The sequence below is a fragment of the Bombyx mori genome, chromosome 24 (genome assembly GCF_030269925.1).
Source record: "Bombyx mori chromosome 24, ASM3026992v2".
In the NCBI taxonomy this organism is placed as follows: Eukaryota; Metazoa; Arthropoda; class Insecta; order Lepidoptera; family Bombycidae; genus Bombyx; species Bombyx mori.
In genome coordinates, this window is record NC_085130.1 from 19,194,911 (window position 1) to 19,215,651 (window position 20,741).

General features: G+C 43.1%; 1 protein-coding gene across 8 annotated transcripts in view; it reads right to left on the bottom strand.

Moving 5' to 3' along the window:
* Positions 1-17,281, bottom strand: part of LOC101739300 (transcription elongation regulator 1) — a 51,684-nt gene extending 34,403 nt beyond the window's left edge. For 2 of the 8 annotated variants that reach the window (XM_038020040.2, XM_038020045.2), the window contains exons 1-8: positions 16,599-17,281; positions 12,440-12,767; positions 11,572-11,722; positions 10,225-10,362; positions 9,676-9,771; positions 8,477-8,673; positions 7,934-8,069; positions 6,266-6,340 (exon numbers count right to left, since the gene is read on the bottom strand). In XM_038020040.2, coding sequence (XP_037875968.1) covers positions 6,266-6,340; positions 7,934-8,069; positions 8,477-8,673; positions 9,676-9,771; positions 10,225-10,362; positions 11,572-11,722; positions 12,440-12,767; positions 16,599-16,774 — 1,297 coding nt within the window. In that variant the 5' untranslated portion in view covers positions 16,775-17,281. The remainder of the gene's footprint in view (positions 1-6,265; positions 6,341-7,933; positions 8,070-8,476; positions 8,674-9,675; positions 9,772-10,224; positions 10,363-11,571; positions 11,723-12,439; positions 12,768-16,598) is intronic. The other 6 variants (XM_038020044.2, XM_062675961.1, XM_062675959.1 and 3 more) reach the window with 5 other exon arrangements.
* Between the last annotated feature and the right edge of the window lie 3,460 nt (positions 17,282-20,741).

Genomic DNA, 20,741 nt, shown 5'->3' on the forward strand with positions numbered 1-20,741 from the left:
GGGGTGTAGCTTGTGTGTCTGTTAGCTGCAGTCAGTGGGAGAGTGAGTGAGGGGGGAGGAACAGATATGTGGAGAGGGGTGTAGCTTGTGTGTCTGTTAGCTGCAGTCAGTGGGAGAGTGAGTGAGGGGGGAGGAACAGATATGTGGAGAGGGGTGTAGCTTGTGTGTCTGTTAGCTGCAGTCAGTGGGAGAGTGAGTGAGGGGGGAGGAACAGATATGTGGAGAGGGGTGTAGCTTGTGTGTCTGTTAGCTGCAGTCAGTGGGAGAGTGAGTGAGGGGGGAGGAACAGATATGTGGAGGGGTGTAGCTTGTGTGTCTGTTAGCTGCAGTCAGTGGGAGAGTGAGTGAGGAGGGAGGAACAGATATGTGGAGAGGGGTGTAGCTTGTGTGTCTGTTAGCTGCAGTCAGTGGGAGAGTGAGTGAGGGGGGAGGAACAGATATGTGGAGAGGGGTGTAGCTTGTGTGTCTGTTAGCTGCAGTCAGTGGGAGAGTGAGTGAGGGGGGAGGAACAGATATGTGGAGAGGGGTGTAGCTTGTGTGTCTGTTAGCTGCAGTCAGTGGGAGAGTGAGTGAGGGGGGAGGAACAGATATGTGGAGAGGGGTGTAGCTTGTGTGTCTGTTAGCTGCAGTCAGTGGGAGAGTGAGTGAGGGGGGAGGAACAGATATGTGGAGGGGTGTAGCTTGTGTGTCTGTTAGCTGCAGTCAGTGGGAGAGTGAGTGAGGAGGGAGGAACAGATATGTGGAGAGGGGTGTAGCTTGTGTGTCTGTTAGCTGCAGTCAGTGGGAGAGTGAGTGAGGGGGGAGGAACAGATATGTGGAGAGGGGTGTAGCTTGTGTGTCTGTTAGCTGCAGTCAGTGGGAGAGTGAGTGAGGGGGGAGGAACAGATATGTGGAGAGGGGTGTAGCTTGTGTGTCTGTTAGCTGCAGTCAGTGGGAGAGTGAGTGAGGAGGGAGGAACAGATATGTGGAGAGGGGTGTAGCTTGTGTGTCTGTTAGCTGCAGTCAGTGGGAGAGTGAGTGAGGGGGGAGGAACAGATATGTGGAGGGGTGTAGCTTGTGTGTCTGTTAGCTGCAGTCAGTGGGAGAGTGAGTGAGGGGGGAGGAACAGATATGTGGAGGGGTGTAGCTTGTGTGTCTGTTAGCTGCAGTCAGTGGGAGAGTGAGTGAGGAGGGAGGAACAGATATGTGGAGAGGGGTGTAGCTTGTGTGTCTGTTAGCTGCAGTCAGTGGGAGAGTGAGTGAGGGGGGAGGAACAGATATGTGGAGAGGGGTGTAGCTTGTGTGTCTGTTAGCTGCAGTCAGTGGGAGAGTGAGTGAGGGGGGAGGAACAGATATGTGGAGGGGTGTAGCTTGTGTGTCTGTTAGCTGCAGTCAGTGGGAGAGTGAGTGAGGGGGGAGGAACAGATATGTGGAGGGGTGTAGCTTGTGTGTCTGTTAGCTGCAGTCAGTGGGAGAGTGAGTGAGGAGGGAGGAACAGATATGTGGAGAGGGGTGTAGCTTGTGTGTCTGTTAGCTGCAGTCAGTGGGAGAGTGAGTGAGGAGGGAGGAACAGATATGTGGAGAGGGGTGTAGCTTGTGTGTCTGTTAGCTGCAGTCAGTGGGAGAGTGAGTGAGGAGGGAGGAACAGATATGTGGAGAGGGGTGTAGCTTGTGTGTCTGTTAGCTGCAGTCAGTGGGAGAGTGAGTGAGGAGGGAGGAACAGATATGTGGAGAGGGGTGTAGCTTGTGTGTCTGTTAGCTGCAGTCAGTGGGAGAGTGAGTGAGGGGGGAGGAACAGATATGTGGAGAGGGGTGTAGCTTGTGTGTCTGTTAGCTGCAGTCAGTGGGAGAGTGAGTGAGGGGGGAGGAACAGATATGTGGAGAGGGGTGTAGCTTGTGTGTCTGTTAGCTGCAGTCAGTGGGAGAGTGAGTGAGGAGGGAGGAACAGATATGTGGAGAGGGGTGTAGCTTGTGTGTCTGTTAGCTGCAGTCAGTGGGAGAGTGAGTGAGGGGGGAGGAACAGATATGTGGAGGGGTGTAGCTTGTGTGTCTGTTAGCTGCAGTCAGTGGGAGAGTGAGTGAGGAGGGAGGAACAGATATGTGGAGAGGGGTGTAGCTTGTGTGTGTGTTAGCTGCAGTCAGTGGGAGAGTGAGTGAGGGGGGAGGAACAGATATGTGGAGAGGGGTGTAGCTTGTGTGTCTGTTAGCTGCAGTCAGTGGGAGAGTGAGTGAGGGGGGAGGAACAGATATGTGGAGAGGGGTGTAGCTTGTGTGTCTGTTAGCTGCAGTCAGTGGGAGAGTGAGTGAGGGGGGAGGAACAGATATGTGGAGAGGGGTGTAGCTTGTGTGTCTGTTAGCTGCAGTCAGTGGGAGAGTGAGTGAGGGGGGAGGAACAGATATGTGGAGAGGGGTGTAGCTTGTGTGTCTGTTAGCTGCAGTCAGTGGGAGAGTGAGTGAGGGGGGAGGAACAGATATGTGGAGGGGTGTAGCTTGTGTGTCTGTTAGCTGCAGTCAGTGGGAGAGTGAGTGAGGAGGGAGGAACAGATATGTGGAGAGGGGTGTAGCTTGTGTGTCTGTTAGCTGCAGTCAGTGGGAGAGTGAGTGAGGGGGGAGGAACAGATATGTGGAGAGGGGTGTAGCTTGTGTGTCTGTTAGCTGCAGTCAGTGGGAGAGTGAGTGAGGGGGGAGGAACAGATATGTGGAGAGGGGTGTAGCTTGTGTGTCTGTTAGCTGCAGTCAGTGGGAGAGTGAGTGAGGGGGGAGGAACAGATATGTGGAGAGGGGTGTAGCTTGTGTGTCTGTTAGCTGCAGTCAGTGGGAGAGTGAGTGAGGGGGGAGGAACAGATATGTGGAGGGGTGTAGCTTGTGTGTCTGTTAGCTGCAGTCAGTGGGAGAGTGAGTGAGGAGGGAGGAACAGATATGTGGAGAGGGGTGTAGCTTGTGTGTCTGTTAGCTGCAGTCAGTGGGAGAGTGAGTGAGGGGGGAGGAACAGATATGTGGAGAGGGGTGTAGCTTGTGTGTCTGTTAGCTGCAGTCAGTGGGAGAGTGAGTGAGGGGGGAGGAACAGATATGTGGAGAGGGGTGTAGCTTGTGTGTCTGTTAGCTGCAGTCAGTGGGAGAGTGAGTGAGGGGGGAGGAACAGATATGTGGAGGGGTGTAGCTTGTGTGTCTGTTAGCTGCAGTCAGTGGGAGAGTGAGTGAGGAGGGAGGAACAGATATGTGGAGGGGTGTAGCTTGTGTGTCTGTTAGCTGCAGTCAGTGGGAGAGTGAGTGAGGAGGGAGGAACAGATATGTGGAGAGGGGTGTAGCTTGTGTGTGTGTTAGCTGCAGTCAGTGGGAGAGTGAGTGAGGGGGGAGGAACAGATATGTGGAGAGGGGTGTAGCTTGTGTGTCTGTTAGCTGCAGTCAGTGGGAGAGTGAGTGAGGAGGGAGGAACAGATATGTGGAGAGGGGTGTAGCTTGTGTGTCTGTTAGCTGCAGTCAGTGGGAGAGTGAGTGAGGAGGGAGGAACAGATATGTGGAGAGGGGTGTAGCTTGTGTGTCTGTTAGCTGCAGTCAGTGGGAGAGTGAGTGAGGAGGGAGGAACAGATATGTGGAGAGGGGTGTAGCTTGTGTGTCTGTTAGCTGCAGTCAGTGGGAGAGTGAGTGAGGGGGGAGGAACAGATATGTGGAGAGGGGTGTAGCTTGTGTGTCTGTTAGCTGCAGTCAGTGGGAGAGTGAGTGAGGGGGGAGGAACAGATATGTGGAGAGGGGTGTAGCTTGTGTGTCTGTTAGCTGCAGTCAGTGGGAGAGTGAGTGAGGAGGGAGGAACAGATATGTGGAGAGGGGTGTAGCTTGTGTGTCTGTTAGCTGCAGTCAGTGGGAGAGTGAGTGAGGGGGGAGGAACAGATATGTGGAGGGGTGTAGCTTGTGTGTCTGTTAGCTGCAGTCAGTGGGAGAGTGAGTGAGGAGGGAGGAACAGATATGTGGAGAGGGGTGTAGCTTGTGTGTGTGTTAGCTGCAGTCAGTGGGAGAGTGAGTGAGGGGGGAGGAACAGATATGTGGAGAGGGGTGTAGCTTGTGTGTCTGTTAGCTGCAGTCAGTGGGAGAGTGAGTGAGGGGGGAGGAACAGATATGTGGAGAGGGGTGTAGCTTGTGTGTCTGTTAGCTGCAGTCAGTGGGAGAGTGAGTGAGGGGGGAGGAACAGATATGTGGAGAGGGGTGTAGCTTGTGTGTCTGTTAGCTGCAGTCAGTGGGAGAGTGAGTGAGGGGGGAGGAACAGATATGTGGAGAGGGGTGTAGCTTGTGTGTCTGTTAGCTGCAGTCAGTGGGAGAGTGAGTGAGGGGGGAGGAACAGATATGTGGAGGGGTGTAGCTTGTGTGTCTGTTAGCTGCAGTCAGTGGGAGAGTGAGTGAGGAGGGAGGAACAGATATGTGGAGAGGGGTGTAGCTTGTGTGTCTGTTAGCTGCAGTCAGTGGGAGAGTGAGTGAGGGGGGAGGAACAGATATGTGGAGAGGGGTGTAGCTTGTGTGTCTGTTAGCTGCAGTCAGTGGGAGAGTGAGTGAGGGGGGAGGAACAGATATGTGGAGAGGGGTGTAGCTTGTGTGTCTGTTAGCTGCAGTCAGTGGGAGAGTGAGTGAGGGGGGAGGAACAGATATGTGGAGAGGGGTGTAGCTTGTGTGTCTGTTAGCTGCAGTCAGTGGGAGAGTGAGTGAGGGGGGAGGAACAGATATGTGGAGGGGTGTAGCTTGTGTGTCTGTTAGCTGCAGTCAGTGGGAGAGTGAGTGAGGAGGGAGGAACAGATATGTGGAGAGGGGTGTAGCTTGTGTGTCTGTTAGCTGCAGTCAGTGGGAGAGTGAGTGAGGGGGGAGGAACAGATATGTGGAGAGGGGTGTAGCTTGTGTGTCTGTTAGCTGCAGTCAGTGGGAGAGTGAGTGAGGGGGGAGGAACAGATATGTGGAGAGGGGTGTAGCTTGTGTGTCTGTTAGCTGCAGTCAGTGGGAGAGTGAGTGAGGGGGGAGGAACAGATATGTGGAGGGGTGTAGCTTGTGTGTCTGTTAGCTGCAGTCAGTGGGAGAGTGAGTGAGGAGGGAGGAACAGATATGTGGAGAGGGGTGTAGCTTGTGTGTCTGTTAGCTGCAGTCAGTGGGAGAGTGAGTGAGGGGGGAGGAACAGATATGTGGAGAGGGGTGTAGCTTGTGTGTCTGTTAGCTGCAGTCAGTGGGAGAGTGAGTGAGGGGGGAGGAACAGATATGTGGAGGGGTGTAGCTTGTGTGTCTGTTAGCTGCAGTCAGTGGGAGAGTGAGTGAGGGGGGAGGAACAGATATGTGGAGGGGTGTAGCTTGTGTGTCTGTTAGCTGCAGTCAGTGGGAGAGTGAGTGAGGAGGGAGGAACAGATATGTGGAGAGGGGTGTAGCTTGTGTGTCTGTTAGCTGCAGTCAGTGGGAGAGTGAGTGAGGGGGGAGGAACAGATATGTGGAGAGGGGTGTAGCTTGTGTGTCTGTTAGCTGCAGTCAGTGGGAGAGTGAGTGAGGGGGGAGGAACAGATATGTGGAGAGGGGTGTAGCTTGTGTGTCTGTTAGCTGCAGTCAGTGGGAGAGTGAGTGAGGGGGGAGGAACAGATATGTGGAGGGGTGTAGCTTGTGTGTCTGTTAGCTGCAGTCAGTGGGAGAGTGAGTGAGGAGGGAGGAACAGATATGTGGAGAGGGGTGTAGCTTGTGTGTCTGTTAGCTGCAGTCAGTGGGAGAGTGAGTGAGGGGGGAGGAACAGATATGTGGAGAGGGGTGTAGCTTGTGTGTCTGTTAGCTGCAGTCAGTGGGAGAGTGAGTGAGGGGGGAGGAACAGATATGTGGAGGGGTGTAGCTTGTGTGTCTGTTAGCTGCAGTCAGTGGGAGAGTGAGTGAGGAGGGAGGAACAGATATGTGGAGAGGGGTGTAGCTTGTGTGTCTGTTAGCTGCAGTCAGTGGGAGAGTGAGTGAGGGGGGAGGAACAGATATGTGGAGAGGGGTGTAGCTTGTGTGTCTGTTAGCTGCAGTCAGTGGGAGAGTGAGTGAGGGGGGAGGAACAGATATGTGGAGAGGGGTGTAGCTTGTGTGTCTGTTAGCTGCAGTCAGTGGGAGAGTGAGTGAGGGGGGAGGAACAGATATGTGGAGAGGGGTGTAGCTTGTGTGTCTGTTAGCTGCAGTCAGTGGGAGAGTGAGTGAGGGGGGAGGAACAGATATGTGGAGGGGTGTAGCTTGTGCGTCTGTTAGCTGCAGTGAACTAAAGTGCGAGTGTGGCGGTTGTATGGACACTTTGCCTACTCACCCACTATTTTGCTGGGATCTATTTCTATATTAGGATATTTCTCGCCCTTCTCGGCGGCTATCAAGGATTTTATATCTGCAGACAAATTAACGAATTTATGTTATTCACAAAAGCAACGTATTGCACAACCAAACCAAAAGCCTTCAAATTAAATATCCAAGAAACTGTGACGACGGATGTACAGAAAGCGGGCGGCCGCCAGTGGCATTGCAGTATGTGAACGCGTGTTGGGTACATAGCTACTTCAGTAATGAGCGCTCATTAAAAAATATTTTTATAGACTAAATTAAGAAACCAATTTTAAAAATTTCTTAAATGTTCAGTGTATTTTTGTTTTTTTAATAGTGGAGATAAAATTTAGTCACTTGGTATGGGGATGTCATCATAAAGAAAGAGAAGTCGGTGCCTCAATAAGTTAACCCGTGGCATGGTGCCCCTTGCAATGTCACCTGTTTATTTTATAAATTATTTTGTACAGCCCAAGTACTATCCCTCTGTAAGGCTGCTCAGATTTCGAAATGTTGCATACCGCATTAAGTGCTCAAATGGGGACTAACTTCACGCTTTGAGATTAAAAAACTTTTCGTTTTCATTCAAAGCAATAAACATGATGACAAGAAATACGACACCGGGTATCCCATAGAGGGTAGATCAAGCCGAAAACTGTAGCTAGTGTTCTACTATTAATGTTAATACTACTAATAATGTATTTGCCGGAAAAATGAGTTCAAGTAAATGGTTCCGGAACAGAGAGCACTTGAACATAACAAACAACTATTGCTCCATAGAACCTTGAATTATGTTATCACAAGGTACCGTAAAGTCAAATATAAGGCTGGCAACAAAACAGTAAAAAATGCAACTATTTTTATTGCTTTGATCGAGCATAGGCGGTAGGCAGCGGCTTGGCTCTGCCCCTGGCATTGCTGAAGTTCATGGGCGACGGTAACCATTCACCATCAGGTGGGCCGTATGCTCGTCTGCCTACAAAGGCAATAAAAAAAAATATAGCTCACATAGTATTGAGTGGTTATCGAACCCCATAGACGACAACATAAATGCCTTCGCCCAACTTGAGACATGAATTCTAAGCCACAGTAGTACAACGGTTGCCCCACTCTTCAAACGAAAAGCATTATTGCTTCACGACAGAAATAACAGAGTAGCGGTACCTGCCCGTGTGGGTTCACACCAGGAAGTAACCGTATATGTATATATTGATCATACGAATTGAGTGCACACACTGAATATGCGGTTCTTTGACAAATGGGATTCCTGTGGTATCGCTTGCATTGAGCTCTCACGGCACGTGATGAACAATCTATATCTTCTAGGTCGACGTTACATAAGTGATAATTACTTTTCATCTAACAAAGATTTATATCTGTCAACAAAGTCCGCACACAAACAAGTGACGTTCTCTTGTTAGTCCGCACGGGTTCTATTTCTGCCGTGAAGCAGTAATGCGTTTCAGTTTGAAGGGTGGGGCAGCCGTTGTAACTGGAGACCCTTAGAACTTATCAAGGTGGGTGGCGCATTTACGTTATAAATGTCTATGGGCTCCAGTAACCACTTAACACCAGGTGAGCTGTGAGCTCGTCTATCCATTAAAGCAACAAAAATAAAAGCGTGAACTACTGTTCCCTAAACGAGTAGCACGTCGCGTACCGTCGAGTTCCTTGAGCACTGCGGGCTTCTCCCAGACGCTCTCCTGCTTGCTGGCGTTGTAGTAGTAGGGGCGGCCGTCCGGCGCCTTGTGGCTCGTCCACTCCGCCGCCAGCTCCAGCAGCTTGGGCGAGATCACCTGCAAGCCACAAGCATCGTTAGCTCACGAACGCTAACGGTTCGAGGGCGACTTCCAGTGAAGGAATAACATCGTGTAATAAAAATCAAACCCGCAAAATTATAATTTGCATAATCACTGGTGGTAAAACCTCTTGTGAGTCCGCATCCGTACCACCGGTACACATCGGTACCACCACCCCGCCTATTTCTGTCTGCCGTGAAGCAGTAATGCGTTTCGGTTTGAAGGGCGGGGCAGCCTTCGTAACTCTACTGAGACCTTAGAGCTTATATCTCAAGGTGGGTGACGTGGCATTTATGTTACCGATGTCTTTAAGCTTCGGTAACCACTTAACGCCAGGTGAGCTGTGAGCTCGTCCATCCATCAAAGCAATAAAAAAAAAAGACGTAAGTAATGTGTATACGAACGGTTTCCTTCTTGGGCATGGGCACGGTGGGCGGCGCCCGGGGCTGCTCTGCGGGCTCGCACTGCGGCGCGGCGCCGCTGCTAGGCCACGCGCCCGGGGCCGCTTCGGGGTTGCTGGGGTTGTTCACGGCGGGAGGCCAGCCCCAGGCCGGCCAGCCCGGGGGCCCGTATGACTCTCCCTGCTGGTATGCGTTGTAACCTGTGGATACAGTTCAGTTTTATTACAAACTAGCGACCCGCCCTCGCTTCGCTTCGGAAACTGTAATTTATTATTGATATCTCCACTATTTAATGGATGTTATTATACATATAAACCTTCCTCTTCAATCACTCTATCTATTAAAAAAAAACGCATCAAAATCCGTTGCGTAGTTTTAAAGATTTAAAGCATACATAGGTTTTTTTTTTTTATTGCCCTTGTAGGCAGACGAGCATACGGCCCACCTGATGGTGAGTGGTTACCGTCGCCCATGAACTTCAGCAATACCAGGGGAAGAGCCAAGCCGCTTAGAATAGGGACAGAGAAAGCGACTTTGTTTTATACTATGTAGTGATACTCATTTAAAGTCTGGCACAACATGAGCCACCGTATTCATCATAATAGACAGTTCACATTGTCCGTGCACTGTAAGCTACTTTTCCCCAAAATTAAAATACAAATTGACATTCAATACCCCGCACCTAACATACATTCAATGAAAAAAGTAACAAGAATGGATAATTTTATTTATATTTGTGATTGTGATAAAATATATTTAATTGAACAACTAACATTTTGTGTACTGTAGATGTTACCCCGGTAGTGTTTGTGAACAAACTGTGTTACTGGTGGTAGGACCTCTTGTGAGTCCGCACGGGTGGGTACCACCGCCCTGCCTATTTCTGCCCTGAAGCAGTAATGCATTCCGGTTTGAAGGGCGGGGCAGCCGTTGTAACTATAGTTGAGATCTTAGAACTTATATCTCAAGGTGGGTGGCGCATTTACGTTGTAGATGTCCATGGGCTCCAGTAACCACTTTACACCAGGTGGGCTGTGAGCTCGTCCACCTATCTAAGCAATAAAAAATTAAAAAAACATTTTATGAAACAACAAACTATTTTTCACTGCATTTTAAAGATGTGGTTTTTACTTTTTACTCTGTCAGTTATAAAGTCAATCAATAAATACAAAAGTAACAAGTGTGAATTGTACTACGCTGACCATTGGTTTGCTGCTGTCCAGGGACTGCTTCTCCCGGTGGCATTTCATCGTTATCAGTCATACTGCTCACTACAGACTCAGAGGCTTTGTCTTTATCTGAAATTTAATTTAGTATTTTTTATCTATATACATAAAAATGAATTGCTGTTCATTAATTTCACTAAAACTCGAGACTCGGCTGGACAGATTCGGCTAATTTTGATCTTGAATTATTTGTGGAAGTCCAGAGAAGGTTTAAAAGGTAGATAAATATGAGAATGCTCGGAATTAAATAAAAATAACAATTTCGTTTTTCCTTTGATGTGTCCCCTGTCGGACGAATTCCTTTTGTTTGTTTTAAGTTTATTTTATACAAAGATTTAGGTCTTTTATTTCTCGGTTGAGGCACTACAAAGTCTGCCGGGTCAGCTAGTTTATTATATAGATTGGATTACAGACGCAATGTTTGTATTACATACTTATTTCAGTTTTCATGAGTGGCATCTTTAGTAAATAAATATGAACTATGTATAGTATAAGTGTGGTATATTGGAGATGGAAGTCTCTCACCGTCCTTCCCCCAGGGCGGCGGCCCCATGTACTGGTGCTGCGCGCCGGGCAGCATCATGCCGTTGGGCATCACGAGCGGCGCCTGGCCCATGGGACCGTTCATGCCGACCCCTTGTGCCGATATTTGGGGGATTTGTCCTGCAACAACATATCGTTACTGACGCGCACCACGCACACCCGATCGCTTATGGAAATCAGCAACACCAAAGGCACAACAAAGATAGGACCTCTTGTGAGTCGGCACGAGTAGGTACCACCACCCCGCCTGCTTTTGCAGTGAAGCAGTAATGCGTTTCGGTTTCAAGGGTAGGGCAGCCGTTGTAACTATACTGAGGCATTAGAACTCATATCTCAAGGTGGGTGGCAGCATTTACATTGTAGATGTTTATGGCCTCCGGTAACCACTTAACACCAGGTGGGCTGTGAGCTCGACCACCCATTTGTGATAAAAAAAAAAACAAAGTTGAATAGTATAGTATGGTGGCTGCAATCCGTAGAACTGGGACAGTGGGGAAACATGGGTGTGCTTACTGCCCATAACACAGCGGAAAATAGAATCACTTAAGACTGTTAAATTTTTCTTAAAAATTTTTTTTTAGACGTTTTGTGAAAGTAGTATTGTATTGCCTTTGTAGACAATCAAGTATAATAATATACAATACATAAAGACATTCTGATGGTGAAGGGTCACCACAAAAAATTTACTATCCAAAATACCGTTTGTTTTATTACCAGTTTAAAATATTTTTGGTCAGTCAATAATTTTATTTAAACAGTCCAATAATAATTTATCTTCTATGGGTTGGTGCCACCTCAGCATTTAGACAGATAATGTTTTCTATACTGAATTTTACAAGGCAGGATCAATACAGAAATAATCAATATCACAACAATTGAGCTCCTCAGCCATCGCATACTCCAAGTGATTCGTTGACTCCATGATGCTTTATTCACACAGAGTGGACTGTGAGCTTGACTAATTTTTAATGAAATAAAATTAAATCTGCTGTATCTGCACCTTATTTTCTTATTTATTTATTTTTTGTTACTCTTGTAGGCAGACGAGCGTACGGCCCACCTGATGGTGAGTGGTTACCGTTGCGCATGGACTTCAGCAATGCCAGGGGCAGAGCCAAACCTCTGCCTAACTGAACCTTCTCCCCCAGTTCATCCTGATGAGCCAATCAAGTCTACAATTCTTAGGGAATGTCATTGTCGGACAACTGGCTGCTCATAAAACAATAAGCCAATCAAAACTGGATCATTGATACAAGCTGCATTCTCCAATATTTTATTGAGGCACCTAGGGGGATAACAGGCAAGAGAAGGTTGTAACAGGCTACCGACCTGAAGCTACCAGTATCTCCATCTCACCGTGTGTGATGACCTTGCAGTTCGGTCCCTCCACTGGCCTGGTCCATGTAGTTTCCCGGGACCGAGCATGGTAATAGTATGATTTGCCTTCATCTGTCTTCGTTTCCACCCATACTTCAGGGTTCTGCAAATAAACACAAAATACATTTGTAAGGGATGGAATTACAATTCTCCAATTACATGATCATCCTACTTTTCAAATTAGAACACTGATTCTAACAAAGTAGAAGTGGCCGTCCACACAGTTCACTTCAATTAAACTAACTACTAGTTCAACTATCATCACCTACAATTGCAATCCATATGGGCATATCTATATCTATACTAACATATAAATCTACAGTGGTTTTTACGGATATTCAATTATAACTACTGAACCATGCATCCGATTAACTTGAAACTTGGTATCCATGTATTAAATACATGCACTTAATAGATAGGCTAATATTTATATGAGTGTTGGACTCCCTACACCAATTACGGGGGCGTTAATGATGAGCTTCTTTTTGCAGGTGAGAAATAATAATGTTAATTTTAAATGCCCAGTGAATCAGACCGATACAGTTAGTCCTTCATAAACATTGAACTCTGATGTTCAGTTGTAGACAAAAGAGTCACATAGCAGATGCTTCCAATGTGCGGGGTGCACTCTTCATTATATCCATCATTAAAATAGTAGTTCTAAATGTAGTACATATTTTTAGTGATTTTGTTTAAAAGTATTGATTAGATATTGTTTTCCAATCAGGTCTCTTTCAATGGTTTATGTTGTGTATCACATATTCAACACAATCAAAGAATACTTATAAAGCAGAAAATAATATCTTTGATATCGACTTACCATACCAGGGGGCGGCATACCAGGTGGTCCTCCATATGGGGGCTGATTCATCATATTAGGAGGGGGACCCATCGGCCCCCCGGGAGGCATCATGCCGGGAGGGGGGCCGAAGGGCGGCGGACACATCATGTTGGGAGGCGGGGGACCCATCGGTCCCCAATTGTTGTCGAAATTCGGTCCATTGGGTCCGAAACGGGGTCCGCCCCGTCCTCTGAAGAAGCCTCGTCCGCGCATTGGAGGTCCTGTGGGTCCGTAGCCGCGTCCACGAAATCGCATAGGCGGCGGCGGACCGTTCATCCAACCAGGCGGGGGGCCGCGACCACGGCTTCTATAACAATGGCATGTTAACAATAAACTGAAACGACAACCGCAACATTTGGAAACCCTATTCGGCCAACAAGGCCATCATAAACTTTGTCTTTTTCATCTACAATTGTATAATATGTACTCCACAAATGTTCACGATTGACTTCCGCGGTGCAGGAATAACATCGTGCAATAAAAATCAAACCCGCAAAATTTTTATTTGCGTAATTACTGGTGGTAGGACCTCTTGTGAGTCCGCGCGGGTAGGTACCAGCACCCTGCCTATTTCTGCCGTGAAGCAGTAATGCGTTTCGGTTTGCAGGGCGGGGTAGCCGTTGTAACTATACTGAGACCTTGGAACTTATATCTCAAGGTGGGTGGCGCATTTACGTTGTAGATGTCTATGGGCTCCGGTAACCACTTAATACCAGATAGGCTGTGAGCTCGTCCAACATAAAAGCAATAAAAAATTAAAAAAAAAATAAAAATAGTTGTATGCGAGACAACATCCATATGTACTGAACAGAATGAAATTAAGATTAAATCTTTTTACTCATGATATACAGGTATAAAAAATTGTTTGTTTTCTGCAACAATCCTGATAGGTTGATTTTAATGTGCTGGATTAAATGTGCTTCAATGTATTTGTATGGTTGATGTAACAATACTCAAATACAGTAGTAACGATATTGAAAAAGAAAATATCCTAATTTGACCTCCATTTGTTATGTACTTAGGCCAAAGAAGCTCTGTTTTACTTAATTGTTCCTTTATAAGTCAGTAGTGTGACTTTTAAAATGGTGATTTTTTAAATTCATATAATGTGGAGTTATAGTCTGAAGTGAAGCTAAATCCTTGTATCACAAAGGACATTGCAGCATTGACCCAGTATTTTTTATATTTTATTATGTTAGGTCTCACCCATGTATTGGTACTAAGATTCTATTTTCTACAAATTGTTCCAAATTATTATCGGCATCCTGGACAAGCAGACAACCTATGAGATATCATATCAGGTAGACTCTATGTAGCTGATCATCACCCCAAATTACCAAGAAGTAAGTACATGTATAAAGACCTGATCCAGTATATGCAGGCCCCCCTAGCATACATATTGCAATACATAAGCACAGCAAATTGTTTGTCATTATTCAATCCAGTCAATTGAGCTAGTCCATTCGCAATTACATATTACGTCTTGGTGGGAACACACTGCTCAATTGCAAGATTCTTAAAACTTATGTTTGAAGGTGGGTCGGTTACATGTCGCTGCGTCCAGTTCTGTGATAGAATTAAGTATGATATTTAATCACATGAAATTTTCCAATCAAATGATCTTATCTTATCTATGTACTTGAGATCTGAATGCATTACATGCCAATTAAAAAAGTAATTGTATACTATCAATAAATCTTCATTTCAAACATTTACCAAAAGACTTTTTTCTACCTATACTAGTAACCCCGAGGGGTTATACTAGATTCTCCAGGTGAGTAATCCAAAACACACTGCACGTGTATCTTTTTTAAATTCATGTGAATAACATAAACATATTCCTTTAAGGATAATAATGATAATCTTATTCGAAATAATCAAAAAACAGTGGCAGCATGAGTTGAACAAAGGGAACTTTATTTCTAAATCACAAATATGAACATTAACAGAAATATTGGAATACTAGCTGACCCGGCAGATTTCGTAGTGCCTCAATCGATAAATAAGACCTAAACTTTTGTATAAAATAAACTTAAAACAAACAAAAGGAATCCGTCTGACAGGGGACACACCAAAGAAAAAACAAAATTGTCATTTGGAGCATGTTCATATTTATCTATTCTTACATATTTATCCTTTTAAACCTTCTCTGGACTTCCACAAATAATTCAAGACCTAAATTAGCCAAATCGGTCCAGCCATTCTCGAGTTTTAGCGAGACTAACAAACAGCAATTCATTTTTATATATATAGATTAAGATCACTATTAGTTTTTTTTACTTCTCTGACTAGTTTACTTATAGTTTTGTATGGGTAATACTCTATTCACTTCTGCTCAAAAACAGTCATGATTTAAAGAGTGGGACTGTTATTCTCATGTCTCATGAAGACAGCAATGTGTCCATTAATCACTTCATACCAGATAGACTACAAGCTCCTGGCTACATAGGGTGCATCGTATCATCCTTTTCACCCTCTAGCAAAACTTTTATGCTGCACATAATTATCATTAAAGTTTTATAACATCACCATTATTAAAGATGTAAAAAATACCCACCTTCTTCATACATATCAAATTTAATTTTTATTGAAGTCTGAGTTAATAAGAATGTTATACAGCAAGCTGGAAGAGGGTTGCTTCTGCTCTGATAAATAAGTAGTCATCTCTTGAATCAGCATTCATTCACAGTAATTGCTGCATTAAACTATCTTTATTACTATTAATATTATTAATAAATATTTCTAGATTGTACTTAATTTAAATTTCCATTAATGAGTTAGCATTTTATTTGGTTAGTGACAACAATTAGCATTGCAATTTAATTATGCAGTGACAGTTTACACAAACAATGCTATAACATATCGACGCTTGAAAGGCAAACGTGACTAAGCAACAATGCGTGAATTTTACAGTAGACTAATTTAAAGTTGAAATACCTGCAAACAAAATTTATTTTTACGAATCTAGCTGTAGTAGAATCTAGCTAGTAGCTGTAGGACTGAAATGATTTTAATAGACCTAGAAAAATATTTTTTTTGCGCATCGAATATGGTTATTGCCTATCATTTATGTACAAAGCAGTTATTGTCGCTTAGTGACTTTTGCCTTTCAAGCGTCGATATTATATCAAAATTCAGTTTGGTTTGAACACAGGATTGTGGTAAAGGCAAAGATGAGCTTTCATATTTTTAATACTATTTATATTTTTATTGTGTTGATAGGTAGACTCACTCTTTTAGTGACCAGAGCTCTTTCACATCACTATGTGATTGCTTCCACCCACCTTGTTGTGAGTTCAGATTCAATTGAATTGACTCATAACTACTTCTCAGTAGAACTAAGTAGAATGCACATACAGCTATAAAATGCATCCTATATAAGAGCTTAATGCTTGATGAGCTTGCGCTATTGCAATATTTAATTAATATGATAAGGAATAACGTGGATACTCTGTTGAAACTACTAATGATATTCTTTTCAACTTTCCACTGCACTGTATTTTTTGGCAAATTTTGCTAAAAGCTATAAAATCCGCAAAGCAAAGGTACGATTCAACTGGTTTACTCATCAACACGAGATTTTAACTATCAATATTCATTTAACTTCAATTGAGAGCTTTGAATGACAAAATAGCGAAAGCACTTGGTGTTTTGTAAAAAATAAATATAGTTCCATAATTACAGTACTTACTGAATAACTTAAGCTTAAATTTACAAAAAAAAATTCAGTATCCGAAATGTGCATGAGTTCAGGATTGGTCGACATAGGAGATTGCAGTAAACATTATAAAACTTCTATTTATTCGGGATACTGTATTATTTACGCGTCGAGTTGTTTCCAGAACGATTATACATGAATTTTATTAAATGACAATACACGAGCCGACAAAGTCAGAAAACACATGTAAAATAAATGATAAACGTATTTGTAAAGTTTCTCATGCTCTCTTGGGATTCATTTGGGAAATTTGATAGATAAACAAGGACATAGTTTACCGCATTGATAAAGAGTTGTTCAAGTTTTCGGGTACCATTTTATAATAGAGGCAAAAATCGATAATTTTATAACGACAGGTACATATTCGCTGTGTGTTGTTTGTAAGTCATAGTTAGAGGACATTTAACGTAAATTTCTCACCTGAAGCTCCCACGGCCCCGATTACCGCGAAAGTTGTTACCGCCGTCTTCCTCTTCGTAACCTTCTTCATAACCAGTGTATTCGGCGAAGTCCTTCCCAGCCTCTGCTTCGGGTGCGTCGCTTCGGCTAACTTCGTTCAACGACACGTCCTGCTGTTCCATATAACCATCTTCCATTATGTGAGCTATTTATCGTTTTTCACTGAATACTATGTCCACATGCCTAAAACAGTTTATCACTTGAAGTAATACGCACTAGAATTAAGTTCCGCGAGCGCATGAAAATTAAAAGTCAAAACATGGCGCCGTCAAGATGGCCGCCGATGGCTTCACTAGAGCTAGTCTCTATAATCTAAAATCGGTCGTTGGTCAATAGTCGATTCTGAAATAAATTGTTTTCATTTACTGGAGATTGGATACTTTAGGTTGAGCCTTTTATGAAATAAATATTGTTGTAGTTTGAATATGAAAATAATGGCTGGCAACACTTGACACATGTAAGGTTACAGATTTCGAATATTGGAATTATTTTAAATGTTTAAAACAAATAATTGTCTTCTCTTCAGTGAAGACAATGACTTCTCATCTAGACACGGTCAAAGCAACATGTGAGAGTTTTATAAAAATAAAATATTATAATGGAGTAATAGTGTACAAAGAGTTTGCAATATAATTATATTAACCATGAACCAGAGTATTTTTAAATAGCCCCTCACCTACAGAACACAGTCCCCTCAAATTTTACTGTCCAACAAATATATTTGTCCATTAGAATAATGATGTAACTTATTTTATTATCAAACAAAACGTGCGATAAGAAGCTCCTTTTCAAAAATTAAGAAATTGACAAACAACATGTCGCCTTTGCTAAGCGATGACTAGTCGTCGTCCACCTTGTCCGTGGGAAGTCTCATAAATCGGTACGCCATGGCGCCATGCGCACTAGGATGTGTGGTCGCCACTAGAGAAGTATCTGGTACAAGCGGCCACCGACAATGCTACTTTAACCGCAATCTCCGGGATACATCTATTACCATGGATCTCCTGCGAATCTGTTAATTTCTCCACCTCCCCCAATCCTTTTGTTTTTATGACTTTGAACCTTCTGATATGGACCGACATGAGCGACTGCCTCTCAGTACCGTATGTCTTCACAGGCAACGCAAACTAGTCACTTGCATCCCGCGACTCTGTGGTATTTCTTAGATTATTTATTATAGTAATCGGCAAACTTCTTGAGCAAATGACCTTGACTGCGCAGAACCGAATTTTAGGTCACTTTGGTGGTGAGGGTGAGGCGCGACGGCAGGGGAAATCGTATCGAGCGCGTTATTGGTAGATCAGTCGAACCCTGCGTCCCGCACCGCGCCCTCTTTCCGCTTGCTCCCAAAAGTACGCTTGCGTACAGTGGAAAGTCTATCGTTATTAATCGTTAAGTTATTTGTTATAATTGCTTGTGGACATTGTTGCTATTTGTTGAGTGTTTGTTGATTTTTTATAAAACATACACTATGCCGTGACAAACTGGTGTAGTACTTAAAAGAAAGGGTAGAAAATTTGTGTACGACGTATATTGCTTCATTATAAAACAGGGGAAGAATGATATGGAAAAATTAAAACAGACTTCGGAAGCAACAAAAACATCAGTGAGTACTGTTAGGTGCATTATTAACGAAGCTAAAGGCTCTGGCTTGCTCGCAGTGTTTCGGACTCCGGGTAAGAAAAGATCAGGGAAGAAGAAAGTTACCGGAATGGATAGTTTCGTTCAATCTGTAATAAAAAGATGTAATCATAATAACTACATAACAAGCAGCGAAACTCCGTACCGTAGAAAGGCTTCGAAGAATTTAAAGAAGATATAAATTTTAATGGCTCGGAATGAAGCTTACGACGAATTATGAAAGAGCTAGGCTTCAGATGGAAAAAAAGAACAGAAAATAATCGGAAGCTGGTAAATGAAAAAAGTAACATTCGATTACTACGAATCGAATATCTTCAAAAAATAATTAATTATAGACAAAAAAGAAGACCGAATCGACAGAGTTGTAAACTACGCCGATGAGCCCTATGTCGACTCATCACGATGATAGCGACTCGGGTGATGAAAACAGTGATGATGATGATGGTCAAGATTATGATAACGAAAAAAAAATTACAAATACCAGCTTCGCTTTAACTGAACCAAGACCTGGCAACAGCTCTAGTTTTGACTTAATAGAAGGAATATCTATTTTACCCCAAGATTAAATTATTACAATTATTAACCTATATGTTTTGTTGATGTTCTAATAAATATATAAATAAATACATATGTTGATTTTAATAATTTAATAGCATTATGACGCAGAGTAAGTAATGTTTTTGCACGTGAGTGTACCATGCGCAAACTTACCCCCACTACGTCAACAAATGCTCAAGAAGTTTGCTGGTTATTATACTTGTATTTCTTCTTGTTTTTTAATTAAGCAAATGGCTTTTGGCGATGTCATTGTTGGAAATGTCGAGTTTAAAAAATCTTCAATTATCAAATCAGGTGTATGGAGGGTAGACGTAAGGAGAGTCATTTCCATCAATCAAAAAGTGTCCAGCTTTTTACTATAAATTACAGTTTAAAACCTGTCAAAATCATGCTGGTGTTGACAAAGGGTATGGTATGAATATAGCAATTTTAGATAAACTGAAGTATTCCAAGTTGAAAAAATATATTATTTTGACTAAAGTAGTTAATGATTGAACATTTCAACAACTTACGTTGTACAAGATAATGCAGAAAATATAACCTTAAAGAATAATAACAAGAAAACGTGTACATAGAGTGATTTTGTTTCGTAAACTATGAATGGTACGATTGTTTATTGATTAACATTTCATTTAATGAAAAAGTATCTATCAAAGCTACTCTAATAATATTTGGCTTCCTTTAAAACTTACCCTGATGCTAATGTGGCGCCACCTTAATTTAATACATTTCGGCGGACACTTCATAAACATAGTCGATTTACCTCTAACATCCTAAGTACTCTCAATTGATTTTTTTAAGGGATTTTATGACCTGGTAACTAAGACATTTAAGTCATGTCTTATCCTAATTTATATTCTTATTTTTGTGAAATACGGAGTGAAATGAAATGAAGATGATTAATTTGAGACATTAATCAACTGGGATGAGATGATATGGGATAAATATAATCTCAGTAAAATGGTGGGCATTAACTGAGATTTTTGCAGTGGACTTTTTGGAGAATCCCGTGAAGTTGACGCTTTGTTTCGTTTTACCACATTTGTGCACTTTCATAGATAGTAAACAGTTAATCATCATCATCATAATCGGTTGCTCTTGGTAGACATGGGATCAAAATTTCAATCCAGGACGCAGTAAGGTCTGATACGAGATCGACAAAGTTAGATAAAATCATAATAATAGATTTAATTGTATTAAATAATTATAATTGGGCCACTTTAAATTGATAAAGAATGTTCTTTCACTAATTGTCTTGTACCTTATCTTTTAATTAAGTGGTCAGTGGCTTAATCATGTCTGTGGTATTGACCAAGTGAATGATATTTGTCTTCATAGCTATAAAAACACCTTTTGTTATAGTCCCTATGTATGTTATTAGTAGATTAGTATGTAGTGTGTAGTAATTGCAATATTTTATCAGCCCACACTAAAGTGAATTTGGTAGATACTTTAATTCTGCTTTAATGAACTGCAATTTTGGAAAAACTTTATTATTATAACTATTATAAATCTTCTTCTTTTTCTCCACCTTATCCCACTAGGTGGGGTCGGCACAGCTAATTTTCTCTTCCATTCTCTTCTATCAGCCGTCATCTCAACACTTACTCCTCTCTGTCTCATATCGTCATTCACACACTCCATCCATGTCTTCTTCGGTCGACCTCTTCCCCCTGTACCTTGCACTACCATTTCCATACATCTCCTAGTCACATGTGTTCTCCTCTCTACGCATCACATATCCATACCACGCTAAACTATTATAAATAATTTTTTAAATCTTCCTATTTCAGAAGAAATGTTTATGAGCCTCACAGTCGATTATGCTCGTTAACATCTAGAGACATTTTTCAAACTATGTATTTGCTTTTATTGAAAGTTGAACTAATGATTTGTATGGTATAT